This window comes from Podarcis gaigeae (genome assembly GCF_964106915.1).
Source record: "Podarcis gaigeae genome assembly, chromosome: 9".
Classification (NCBI taxonomy): Eukaryota; Metazoa; Chordata; class Lepidosauria; order Squamata; family Lacertidae; genus Podarcis; species Podarcis gaigeae.
The window spans coordinates 30,392,498-30,405,198 of NC_139685.1; the positions used below are offsets into that span (position 1 = coordinate 30,392,498).

At 38.6% G+C, this 12,701-nt stretch overlaps 1 protein-coding gene across 50 annotated transcripts in view; it reads right to left on the reverse strand.

Moving 5' to 3' along the window:
* The window catches only part of TENM3 (teneurin transmembrane protein 3), a 1,240,854-nt gene that overhangs the window by 98,563 nt on the left and 1,129,590 nt on the right, over positions 1-12,701 (reverse strand). For all 50 annotated transcript variants that reach the window (XM_083755214.1, XM_083755180.1, XM_083755191.1 and 47 more), the window contains one exon: positions 4,634-4,756. In XM_083755214.1, coding sequence (XP_083611340.1) covers positions 4,634-4,756 — 123 coding nt within the window. The remainder of the gene's footprint in view (positions 1-4,633; positions 4,757-12,701) is intronic.

Genomic DNA, 12,701 nt, shown 5'->3' on the forward strand with positions numbered 1-12,701 from the left:
TTAGGGGGCACAAATTACTTGCCTTGCCCCGGGTGCTGACAACCCACGCTACGCCACTGTCAGAACATGAGGAAAGCTGAATTAAGCATTATGGACAGTGAGCTTGCCCTTGTTGGCAACAGTCCTGTTTCCATTAAACATGCCATTCTATCTCCCAGTTGCTAGAAAAAATAATAATGATGGCAGAAGTCAGCCATTTCCTCATGCTTCTTACATAACGTAGACCAGGCATTCTATGATTCTATTATTCACCCACTAGCAGTTGGGCAACAGTTGACTTGGATATATTAGATCCCACCATGGTCAATATGTGTATGTCCAGCTATCAGCTGAGCCCTTTCAGCCTTATTCCCAACAACATTCTAGTCATCACATCACAGCCATGTGCCTCCCATTATGTAACCATACTTTCCACCGCAGATGTGGCAGAAATGTCTCCTACCTCAAGAGATACGAGTATGACTGACAGCAGTAACAGCTATTTCTGCAGGGTATGGGATGGTCATACCTGGCAAACTCCCAGTGCCCTTCCCCACTCAGTAACCTGCATGCCTTTTATTGGGTGGGCCACAGCGTATACTTGTCATGGACCAGCTGGATGCAGAGGAGTGGTGGAAGGCACCAGCTGGGGAAATCCCCGAACATGCAGAGAAATGAAGAGGGAGGAGCAATGAAAACAAAGACGGTGGAGCCTTAGGCTGCTGGGGAAGAAAGCAGTGGGAAGGTGGGGACCTTCAGTCCTCACAACTGCCTCATTGGGGCAAGACCTACTGGGAAGGGTTGCTGTGATCACTAAGACTGAGCTATTTTTTCTTTGAAAAAGCACCTGACATCAGGTGCTCTATTGCTGACTTATGCCTGACTCCAGCTCCTGAATACTATTACTAGTACTGGAGCTGGAGCACAGAGCAAAGCATTAGGCAACAGCAACAGGGAGAGTATTTCCCAGACTGGGATGGACAATGGCTGGCATCACTGGTGTCAGGTGACTGCACGAATGGTCCATGGGCCAATTTTGCTGCTGGTCTTAGAATAATAGAATCTGAAGGACCCCAAGGATCACCGGGTCCAACCACCTGCAATGCAGGAATCTCAGCTAAAGCATCCATGCTAGATGGCCATCCAACCTTTGCTTAAAGACCTCCAAGGAAGGAGAGTCCACCACCTCCCTAGGGAGACTCTTCCACTGTCAAATAGCTCTTACTGTCAGAAAGTTTTTTCCATTTGTTTAGTCAGAATCTCCTTTATTGTAACTTGAAGCCATTGGTTTGAGCCCTATCTTCCAGAGCAGGAGAAAACAAGCTTGTTCCATCTTCTCTGTGACAGCCCTTTAGATATTTAAAGATGCCTATCATATTTCCTCTCAGTCTCCTCTTTTCAATGCTAAACATACCTAGCTCCTTCAACCATTCTCATAAGGCTTGACTTCTAGACCCTTGATCATCTCAGTTGCCCTCCTCTGTACACGCTCCAGCTTGTCAACATCCTTCTTAAATGGTGGTGCCCAGAACTGGACACAGTATTCCAGGTGTGGTCTGACCAAGGCAGAACAGAGTGGGATTATTATTTCCCTTTATCTGGACACTTTACTTCTGTTGATGCAGCCTAGAATAGTGTTAGATTTTTTTTGATTTTTTTTTTGCTTATGGTCCACCAAGACCCCTAGATCCTTATCAAATGTTCTGCTAGTAAGCCAGATGTCCCCCATCCTATATTTGTGCATCTGATTCTTCATGCCTAAGTGCAGAAACTTACATTTGTCCCTATTGAAATTCTTGTTAGTTTGTGCCCAGTTCTCCAAATGCTAAGGTCATTTCTAATTTTGATTCTGTCTTCTGCGGCATTAGCTACCTCTCCTAGTTTCGTATCATCTGCAAATTTGATGAGCATCCCCTCAATTACTTCATCCAAGTCATTTATAAAGATGTCATTTTTGACAATTGAGCATCCCCTCAATTACTTCATCCAAGTCATTTATAAACAACAATGGGACCAGGATAGAACCCTGTGGCACCCCACTTGTCACTTTTTTCCAGGATGAGGAGAAACCATTAATTGGGTCTGGTCTTGCTGGAGGACAATGAAAGCCACCAATCAGTTACTGAGCCATGAGGGTATTGAATGATTGGGGGTGGGGGTGGGAAAACTTTCTAAATGGTGGGAAAGAGAGGGGGATAATGCCATGAGCCTTTTCTCACATGGCATTGATGTGGGCAGAGCATCTTTTCCTCCACCAACTGTCTGTTGCTCAAAGGTCCACAACAATCTAAATGGCAAAAATCCCAAAATGTAACATCATTATACTTCCTTTTCCTTTCGCTGTAACTTGTAACAGTGTTCCAGTATTGAATGTCATAAAATGTTAACTATCTTGTAGCAAAAACTAGTTATCTGAACAGAATGTACTAGAAATCATCAATTATAATGATCTGATTCTTTATCTTTTTTTAATACCAATACATTAGCAGTTTCAAGAACACATCTCTTTCTCACTCTATTTGTCACATATTCCATGAAATTGTCAATAATGATAGTGAAAATGAAGTTTTATATAGAAGTTTGCATTCATTAGTCATAGCTGAAGAATGTTGCAGCGGCAGCTGCTGCTATAGTGTATATATATTCATTAAATGCACAATAGATTCTCCCCTTGTTCTTTACTTTAAGTAGGAAGCCGCCCACATAAGGATAGAGATAATGGATACCAAAGTACAATGCACAGATTTGAGGCAAAAAGGAATGAGAGGAGGGATAAAGGAGCATTCTTCTTAGGCAAGATGTCTAAAAAATGGCAGAAATGGGAAATTGAGTCATATCATTTCTATAATTTGGAACTGTGATGGGCAGAAAAGTGAACAGAAAAGGCTTCTTCTATCTTCCTCCACAGTGACAGAGGTCACCTGTACACTGTGAATGGGAAAACAGATTTAAAGAAAATAGTGCAGTAAATACAGTATTCATCAACTATTTAAATAAGGTTTTCCATTTAAAAACTATTGATCTGTTAGCCAAAAGGGCATGGACTCTTTGAAGTTTTAGAGAAACTTAAAGGGCAACATCAGGGAAAGTCAATAAAATATAATCCCTTTATGTGATTTGTGTTTTAAAAGTTCCTACAATGAAATTAATATAGTGTTTGACTTTTATATATTACCTGGCAGAGGCAGATGCAATATGAAATCATAGCACAACTTTCAAAAAAGATAAACACATTGCACATGATCTGGTAGATTTCAATAGGAGGGAATCATACATCTTCAATATAACACAAGGAAAGCCTTAAGCACTTTCAAAGAAAGGCAAACAGGCCACACACAACAAACACATACTGTACAACAATTTAGCCATTCTAGTTTCTTTGTCGCCTATGTAATAATTTACAGTCCGCAGATGCTCAAGAGTTTTTTTCAGGGACTGGGTTTGCTCCCAGAATTGACCCTGTTGGGAATTATCAGCTAGCAATCAGGTTGGCTGATTCAGGATACATACCCAATGCCCATGCCAAAGCCATTTTTCACCCGTAATCAATAAGGCAATCATGTTTCACTGTAAAGTTAATTCTACCTCCACTGATGAACATCAAAGCCCCGTCCCAAAGTGACTATTGCATCCATTTTATGGGTGTTGTCCCACAATGTAATATCATGGGATGGGGAGATATCTCTTGTGGCTGCTGTAGTTCCAGATGAACCAGCAGTAGTAGTAAATGGCCTAGGCCCTAGAGGGAACAGCAGATCTGGGAGTAGTCACAAGATCATCTGTAAGGAAAGTAGATTATAACACCTGCCACAGCCAGACTATATAACAGATGTGTTGGCCTGTGAGGTGATTTTGAGTGGGAAATATCCCTTGGCCTTGCCATAGACAGCAGATCACTGCCAGTGGGGGAGACCTCTTTGAGGTAACATCAGTTGTAGTTGCTGCTAATGAATGCAAGGCTGCTAATGGGTAGGGTTCCTCCCCTCCAAAAAGAATTCAATTGCTATGGACAGATCACTGCCTTATGTGGTTGAGGTTTGCTGGAACTCATGATCTCTACAGGGTAGGAACCCAATTAAAATGCTCCATGCTTGGAGACTTCTGGATCCAGAAGGATTCCTGAATGCTGAGGATTGATCTGTGGGATGGGGAGGTGACTCAGGCAGTTGACACAATCACACTATGAGGTATTCTCTCTTACTGTTTCTGAAAGACGAAGAGCAATGAAGTGCTTTGATAGGCAGAGTGATGGTGGAGAAAGACGTGGGATGAATCTGAAACTGTTAAGAGCCCGTATTAAAACTGGCTTGGTGGCAGTGAAGGCAGCAAAGAGATCACATAGTGTAGCGTCATCAAGTGGAACCATACTCCATGTAGTAAAGTGGTTTTTACATTCTGGATCCCATAGTAAGTATGTGTACACAGTAGAAGACTGGCCTATGCAAGGTTACCGAATTTTAACTTCTTCACAGCTATTAAAGATGCAAAGCCCTGCATCACATGCGACTTGGCAGTTCTCTGTTTTCTTCCTTTTAAAATTGACACTGAAATTTCAATAAATGGGACGGACGGAACAATTGTGAAATGAGAGAGAACCTTAATAATATTGATATATTTAAAAGGCAAGCTAAACAGAAGTAAGATGCTCTCTTACCATTTTCACCAGAAGGCAATGACACAGTGTGTGTTGGCACAGTATCAGAATTCACTTTTCCATTTTCAAATGTGTCATTTTCAGTCTGCTGTAACTGCCAGTTGAGGCCAAATAGATGCATTGCTGGGGACAAAGAAAACATATCATTTAATAATTCACGAAAGATAAGAAACAATCCACAATAAACCAGTAGTGAAGTTCGCCTTTTACAAAGAACATCTAAGTTTTGTATTTTAAAACACAGTAACAGGCATGTTCGTTCACATAAGCATTTAATTAGTTCAGAATTTGTTTTTGGTTTAGGTAATACCGTAATTACTGAATCCACTTCAAAGGCACAAAGCAGTTTTAGCAAGAATAAATAGTTCTGGTCACTAAACATAATAGTTCTGGTCACTAAACACTATGGCACAACTCCCAGTCGCTTCTTACTATAGCATAATTCCCACATCACTCTCCATACATCCCTTATCTTCCTAGAGAAACTCACTTCATCTTAAAACAAATGGTTTCCTGGAAGTGTTGAGACAGTGCCTTTAGTCTCCAGATTACTAGTAGCTACCTGGAGATTCTTCCTGCATTGCCTCACTGAACTGCTTCTGAAGTAACAGCCTTGTTGATTTGACAATGCGGATGGTTCTCTGTTTTGCCATGCTGTGCTGTGGCAGTTTTACAGTGATGAAACATAGCAAGACAGGAAGCATTGCCTAATTATTATCCCACCCAATCCCAGGTGATTATTTTTGTTCCGTTTCAAGCAATCAAAGGCATGTGCTTTTCAAGGGTGTTAAAGTCGTTGTGAAACTTTGTCTCCCTTTCCGCTCTATCCTAATTAATATCACTAGCCCGGTTGATGGCACTGGTAATAACTATGAACAATGCACATAGATCATTTCATTGTTTCCCACTTTTCTGTTACTCTCATAACCAGAAAGTTGAAATTTTCTCTAAAGTACATAAAGAAGTATTTGTTTCAGATCTTTGATTTTAAGATCTATTTCCTTTTCTACATCTATTTCCTTTGCTACATCTTAATAATTCCTTATTCCCAATACCACTCTTCCTGTCTAAACATCATATCTGGAACACTGCCAGATTTACCCATATTATGAATACCCTGCACTTGAAATTCCTTTTCATGACTTGCCTACTGCTTATGTTTTATTGTTGCCTTAGTTTACTATGAGTATGTAGAATCCCCAAGGCCAATGTACTGTCAGTTACACTGTCTCAATATCATGGTTTCAATAGAAAAAAACACAAAGACTGATTCCCACTTGGGCATGTGTGTTCTAAATATTCATTACTTAGAATGTTTCAACTAGTCTGATTTAATACTTAGCAATGTCGATTATTGTGAATGTCAGAAATCTGAAGCTGTGGATATAGTTTTTAACATTCTTCCAGTATATGTTGACAACTACCAGTGAATATTAACAATCACCGCTGAAGAGTTATCATCATTTGCTGATGAAGTTTGACAATCTCCAGGGTCTGATGTTTACAGTAGCATCTCCATTCACTCCTATATTTATTGCTTTAATTTCCGAGAGAAAATTAATTAAAAGACCTTGCTTTCTTCACAGCTTCTGCCTCGGTCACTTTGTAAGATAAAAATAAAAATGTAGTTTTCTAGCTATCTTTGCCTGTTATTCAAAGATGGTGCATATATACTCATCACATTCTTATTTTATTTCGTCTGTTTTATGCCTCTTGCCTCTGAAAGCTCATGCCATATTATGACAGTTAGCCTTTATGGTATTATAGTTTGTTTTTCTTTTTGCTGTTATAGTTAACATCACTCTTCTGGAATTTTAACATGTCACGATAATGTGTGGATTCAACTACTAGGGGAAAAAAGGACTACAGAAGCTGAGGTGTTTGTTAGATATAACTAATGTAGTGTGCTTCAAATTTATCTTCTGAAAGCAAAAATGTACCCATCAAATCTAGCTGCACAATGAATGCAGTTCAGGCTCTCATGAAAACTCTCCTAGCCTTTCTAATACTGCACCCATATCTCTTGTCACTGGATGGCTGAAAGAATAATATATTCCTGTGAGTGGATTAGATCAATCCATTAATTTGGAGTTTTATCAATGGAAGATCTAATCTTGATTGTATAGTTTCCAATTCTGTTTTCACACTACAATCTACAAAAATATGTCAAGATGATGTTGTGGATGAAACTTGCTATTTACCCTAAAAAAAAAGGGTAGAGAATATCTTAACAAATATTTTTCATTTTTCATTTCACAGTTGTTCAGCAACTGTTAAAAGAGGAGTTTCTAGACTTGCTTTTAGTTCGCCAAGCAGGCATATAAAGCACTTGTCTAAAAATTGCAATGGTTATTTCCCATGTTACATTAATCTGGATAAAATGTTAATCAGTGCCATTACTTATGTACTCAGCATCCTGTCTCGATTGAAGGAGAGTGTTTTGGGAGGGATAGGGAAACAGCTTTTGTATACAGTATTTTCTATCCACGATGCAGTAGCTATTCCATACAGGTTCCTTTAAATACTTTCACCCTCCACAATGTTTGAACACATTCATCTTCTAATACACCAAACCTCAGTTTTGTAAGTTTTATTTGAAGTGGCTATAGGAAAATAAAAGGGATATTGGAGAATGAATAAGAGAAAAACATCTACAAGGCAAGTCCATGCATTGTTCCATTGGATTTGTCATAGCTGTTAAATACTTAATATTGTTTTGGAGGATAAGGAAACAAGTGCAAAGGAACAGCTCTTCAAAGTTCTTCAGGAACATGTCACCTCTGTGAAAAGTACAACTGCACTTACAGGAAGCGTAGTTTTCTATTTTTTATTCCTAATGAAAGGTCAGCAGATTGTGTTGATTGCTCTGTCCATGACTGAAGGCAGGCAGCAACATTTTGGGATGTAGGGCTCCCAGGATTCAGTTTGCAAACTCATCAAGCTTGAACTAAAGACAGGAGTTAAGAAGGAAAAAAGAGAGCCTACATCCCAGAAATAAAAGGAGGAGAAATGGAGACACTGCAGCTAGCCTCAAGGGTGGGGCTCTGCTAACCTTTCATTGGGAATGGAAAACTATGCTTCAGGTAGGTACAAAAGTATTTTTCCCCATTCCTGCAATGAAAGGTCAGCAGATTGGGACATACCAGAGCTATCCCAATCTGGTTGGTTTGTGAGAGTGGAGAGATGAAGGAGAGGCTTAGCAGATGTGGGGAAGAACCAAAGAAAAGGGCGGTTTGCATTCCCGATCTCTGCACCAAAAATGGAAGTAGAAAAAAAACAGCTCTTGCCGTGCAGGTGATCCTTCCTGCTGTTCCCACTAGCCTACTCTGGGCTTCTCCAGCTAAGTTTCCGCCCAAGAGAGTGATGAATCACAAATCCATGATGAAAAGGATCCTGGTTTCCTTTGTTGAGGCAAGTAGAGAAGGTAGGCTAAAGATAGGTATTTTCATATATATATATATATATATATATATATATATATATATGAGAGGTATTTTAAGAGGGGCAGTAAAAGGCTTTTGTAAAGACAGAAATAAGTCAGGAGGGAAGAAGTTGGGAGCAGAACATGATTTGGCTACACTCAATGAAGGCAGGAACAAAATAGAGACTTGGGAGTCCCCAAACGTTGTTTCCTGACTTAGACCGTGGGTGGAGCAATCAACCCAATCTGCTGACCTTTCATTGCATGAATGGAAAAACTTGTGTTCCATAAAGTTATCTATGGATGATAGTGCATTTACAATGTTAAATATCTCTCTCACATTTACAGGCCTATCAAATTAGCATTCTCATTGTGCCTTGTACCCTGTAAGACTGGGAAGGTTTTACATCCCCTTGAATCATAAATCAGAAGGAAAAAAAACTTAATTGTTTTAAATTTATATTTTAAATTTATAATTGGTTTAAATTGAAAAGTGAATGATGAATGAAGATCATGATAGAGTTCATTTTAAATAGTTAAATGTGAAATTCAAGATGTGCAATCCACAATGGCTGATTAACATATTAACAGATGTGGTGGGATTAAATTGTGTGTGAATCTGCCCATCAAACTCATCTCATGCATACAATTGGTTTGTATCTATGTGTCCTATCAATGATAGCCACCTTTTTGAAGACGTGTCCAGTTCAAATCCAGTTTAGATATAAAGAGTTACAGAAAGCAAGTATTATGGCTAGAAAATTGCCACTTCTACAACACACTGAACATGCACACAGTTCACCTGGTCATAGCCTTCTCCCCTAGAGTGAGATATCCATTTCTATTTAAATTCTACATTTGCATCTATACATATAAATTAGCATGTGTGAATCTGTGACTTATTTTGAACTCTTTTTGGTGGTGTACTTCCTTCTTCTGCAACAGTGGCCAATCTAGGACTACTCAGCACAGTCTAGGTCTATTCAGCTAAATACTGAATGGTGTTGTGAAACCTAAATGAATGCAGTGGTTTGTTTCCAACACTAATCATTCATCTTTTAAATATATGGTGCTTAAATATATATTTTTGCATCCTCTTAGTTTGCTATGCAGTGTCATAAAAATATCTACTGCCTACTTTGCATTTTCTTATTTTGCAATGTGGTGTCATAAAAATATCTACTGCCTTGAACTGTACAGAAAACAAAACTGCAGACCAACCTATCTGCAAAAATGCTCACTGAGCTTGTATTCATACACAAATTTTCACATGGAGTTCTTAAGCCATTTGCTATGCGTGGTACTATTTCATAGAAGTAAATCAAAATAATTATCTTGCCTGATTAGTTTTAATATCAAGGAGAATCCTAATGTTTTACATCCAAGCATTCAAAATGCAAGTGCTCATGTAAGCTTTACCATCATAACACACTATAACCTACCATTATATGAATCTACAATGGAGACTACAGATATAATTTGGGATTTAACTATATATTTCTAGTGGGAAAAATATTTGCAGGTGTGAGACTAAATTGTCAAAGCAATATGAGTAACAATCATAAGGTAGGTTATATGGTTTGCACTATGCTGTTCTGCAAGGCATATATAGGCAAGTCATAGTTCATCATCTATTAAACAAGACAACTTCAACCCTGAGATGCACAGCCTGGCATTCTGAACTTTGCACATGCCAAATACATATGGTTGCTCCTAAATTGTTTTCATTCATTTTTAAATAACTTGCCAATTGCAAAGGCACACTACCAATATAATTCAATGACTATGAAGTATTAGCTTCCATCTCTGTGGTATAAATGGCTTAGCTGGGTATAGCTACCAGTGGATGAAATTGAACCAAAGATTATTGTGCCAATGCAGGGATAGTAAACTCTTTTCTATGATGGACTGCTCATCTACCAGATCCAATAGTGAATGCAGTTAGAGTTAAATTGCTTAGCACCTCCTATTTCTATGCCACCTGCTCCCTCTTCTTCCCCCATCACCACCCTAACCCTAACCTATTTTTAGGTGTCAGACATTAAAAAAATATATATATTCACCAGACTTTTGGCCCTTCATTTGGAGGGTATTAGGAACTTGTGGCCTCATTTTTGCCTATCCTTTAGTTGGGTGGGTTAGACCTGTCTTTATATGGACATGTTTTTAGGTTTTCGTTTTGTTTTAATTTTTCAACTTGGTTTTAACATTTGTATCATTTTGTGAGTTGATTTGGTTCATTTCTCATGAAAAACTGAATAATTAATCATAATCATAATATCATAATAATACTTAAATAACCAATGATCACTTAACATATATACATTATTGAACACAATCTGTGGTGGCAATCTGGTAATCACAGTGTAGCAGAGGGGAAAGCACAGTTCTGCAACAATTTTCGGAGCAGGGGTGATGAAGTCAATCGCAAGAGGACCAGAGTAATGATGGGTCTTTCTGGCTCTGACAAGTCAATAAGGTGCTAATGAAGCTTTCAAGTTTGTGACAAATTATCACAGGGGAAGTCAGAGAATGAGGTAAACAGTCGAGGAACAGCAATGAATGCAAAGCGCATAGGGGGAAAAATCCAAATATCAAATGTCATTATAGACAACAGGTTGCCAATTAGGAACAGGATTCTGACTAGTTTCCACCAGTGCAATTCCTGAGCAGCAGCTCTCTGTAATCACCCATAGCACCAGGCTGCCAGCCACATTTTCAACTTTAGAACCTCCAGAGACCTTTTAAATACTGTAACAAAAGGTATCTTCTAGAAAACTCAGGTGGTAAATGCTTTCAAGTTGTAGCCAAAACAGGGTCATTGAGAAATTAAGATGGAGTTGTCAGCAGCCTCAGAAGATCCAGAAGTTTTGCAGAAGAACCACAAAATCTTTAGGCAAAACAATATGAGGGGACTAAAACAACAACCCCAAAACAGCCCAAGGAGGACAAAAGATGCTGAGTGGCTACAGAGTGTCTGCTGCAAATGGAAAGTGGGGTGGTGAACAGAGTATTCTGGAAGATGGCATGGCTAGCTGGTGGGCAACCTGAACAGGAGCACTCTATATTTTACTTCAATTATATCTGAATTCAATTATATTATTTATCATCACTCACAGCACTCATATTAACACCATAATCTACTTTAGTTAGAAGGCTGGACTAGTACTCTACAAATGTTTATGGTATACAAACTAGGCAATGCATACAGACTAACATAAATAACAAGATTTTAGTTTAAATCAGGGGAACCAGTGGCAAACCAGGTGTTTTACTATAACCCTCTTCATCCCTGGACATTCACCATGCAGACTAGGGTTGCAGGCTCCCAGTCCTTCCTTTAAACAATGAGCTCTTCAAGATGCTGGAACAATAATATTTTTCTTGTGTATTAATCCATACAAGCTTGAAGTATAGGTCATATTTTAAATTTAAGAAAATATTAGATGCCTAGATTTTAAGTCACAAGTAAACAGGAAAGTAAGCAGGGAAAGGTGCTCAAAATGAAAGTGTAGAAAGTTAAAAACAAAACACAGAAAGACATAAAGAGTTGAGCTAACAAAAAGAACTGTGCTAATGGCATGATAAAATCTGAAATGAATTAATGATGCTCCACAGACTTTATACTACTCTTAGCTCTCTAAGGAAACTTTCTACTTGTAAAATATCTAGATAATTATTCATCTCTCTTCTTTCTAGATGATCAGATAAGATAAGATGGTCAGCCTTTCCGGGGGTGAGGAGGGGAATCACTATATACATATATCTATGTTCTGTTAGGATTTTGGGAGTGGCTTGCTCAAAATTTAATTTGGTATTATCAAAAATGCAGTTTCAGTATGCCTTACTGCACAAACTCAGAAAATAAAACGCAGCAGTGTGATTTGCAAAACAACTTTGTGATAAACCCTTTAGTTGAAAATGAGCCTATTTCAAGGTGGAGGTTGGTGATGATTGGTGAACCATTATACTTTAAATTCCTTGATATCTTATCATGTTGCTTTTATCCTTCTGACTGCCAATTATCTTGCTTTATCTCTTTTTGTATAGTCTGCTTGCCCCATTGAGTATTTTCTTTTCAGTGCCGCTGACAACAACAACATGCGACACTTGCAATACCAATCAAATATTAATAGTGTGCAGTGTGCTGAAATTGTAAATATTGTATTATGCTTTGTATGAGGTGGAAGGCATTTCCATGATAGCTATTTCTCAAAATATTACTGGGGATGATTGCCTATGACAGTAGAAAAACTATCTGGGATTGATCTCCAATTACTAAGGTCCACCAAACCCAAGAATACAGCATTTATAAAAAAGAAAAGAAAAAAGGTTACCTTCAGAATTCTTATTAAAACTGTATTTTTTAAAAAAAAAATATTATACCCTTTGTATCTTTAAAAAGAGTTCTAGAGACACGTTTTGTTCCAGCTGAGGCAGATGAAGGTGTCCTGTTGTGCTGCTGCAAATGCACCATGACGTTTCTTCTTTCTGTGCTCCTTCCAGAGGTCATTTCTCCTCTGATCACTGCTATGGATGCACAACCTGACTGTCTGTCTTCAGGCACTGTGGTTGTCTTCAAAGGATTCCCACATGGCAGGATTGATGTTGCCAGGCTTTTCGTCACACTTGCAAACATCTTTGCAA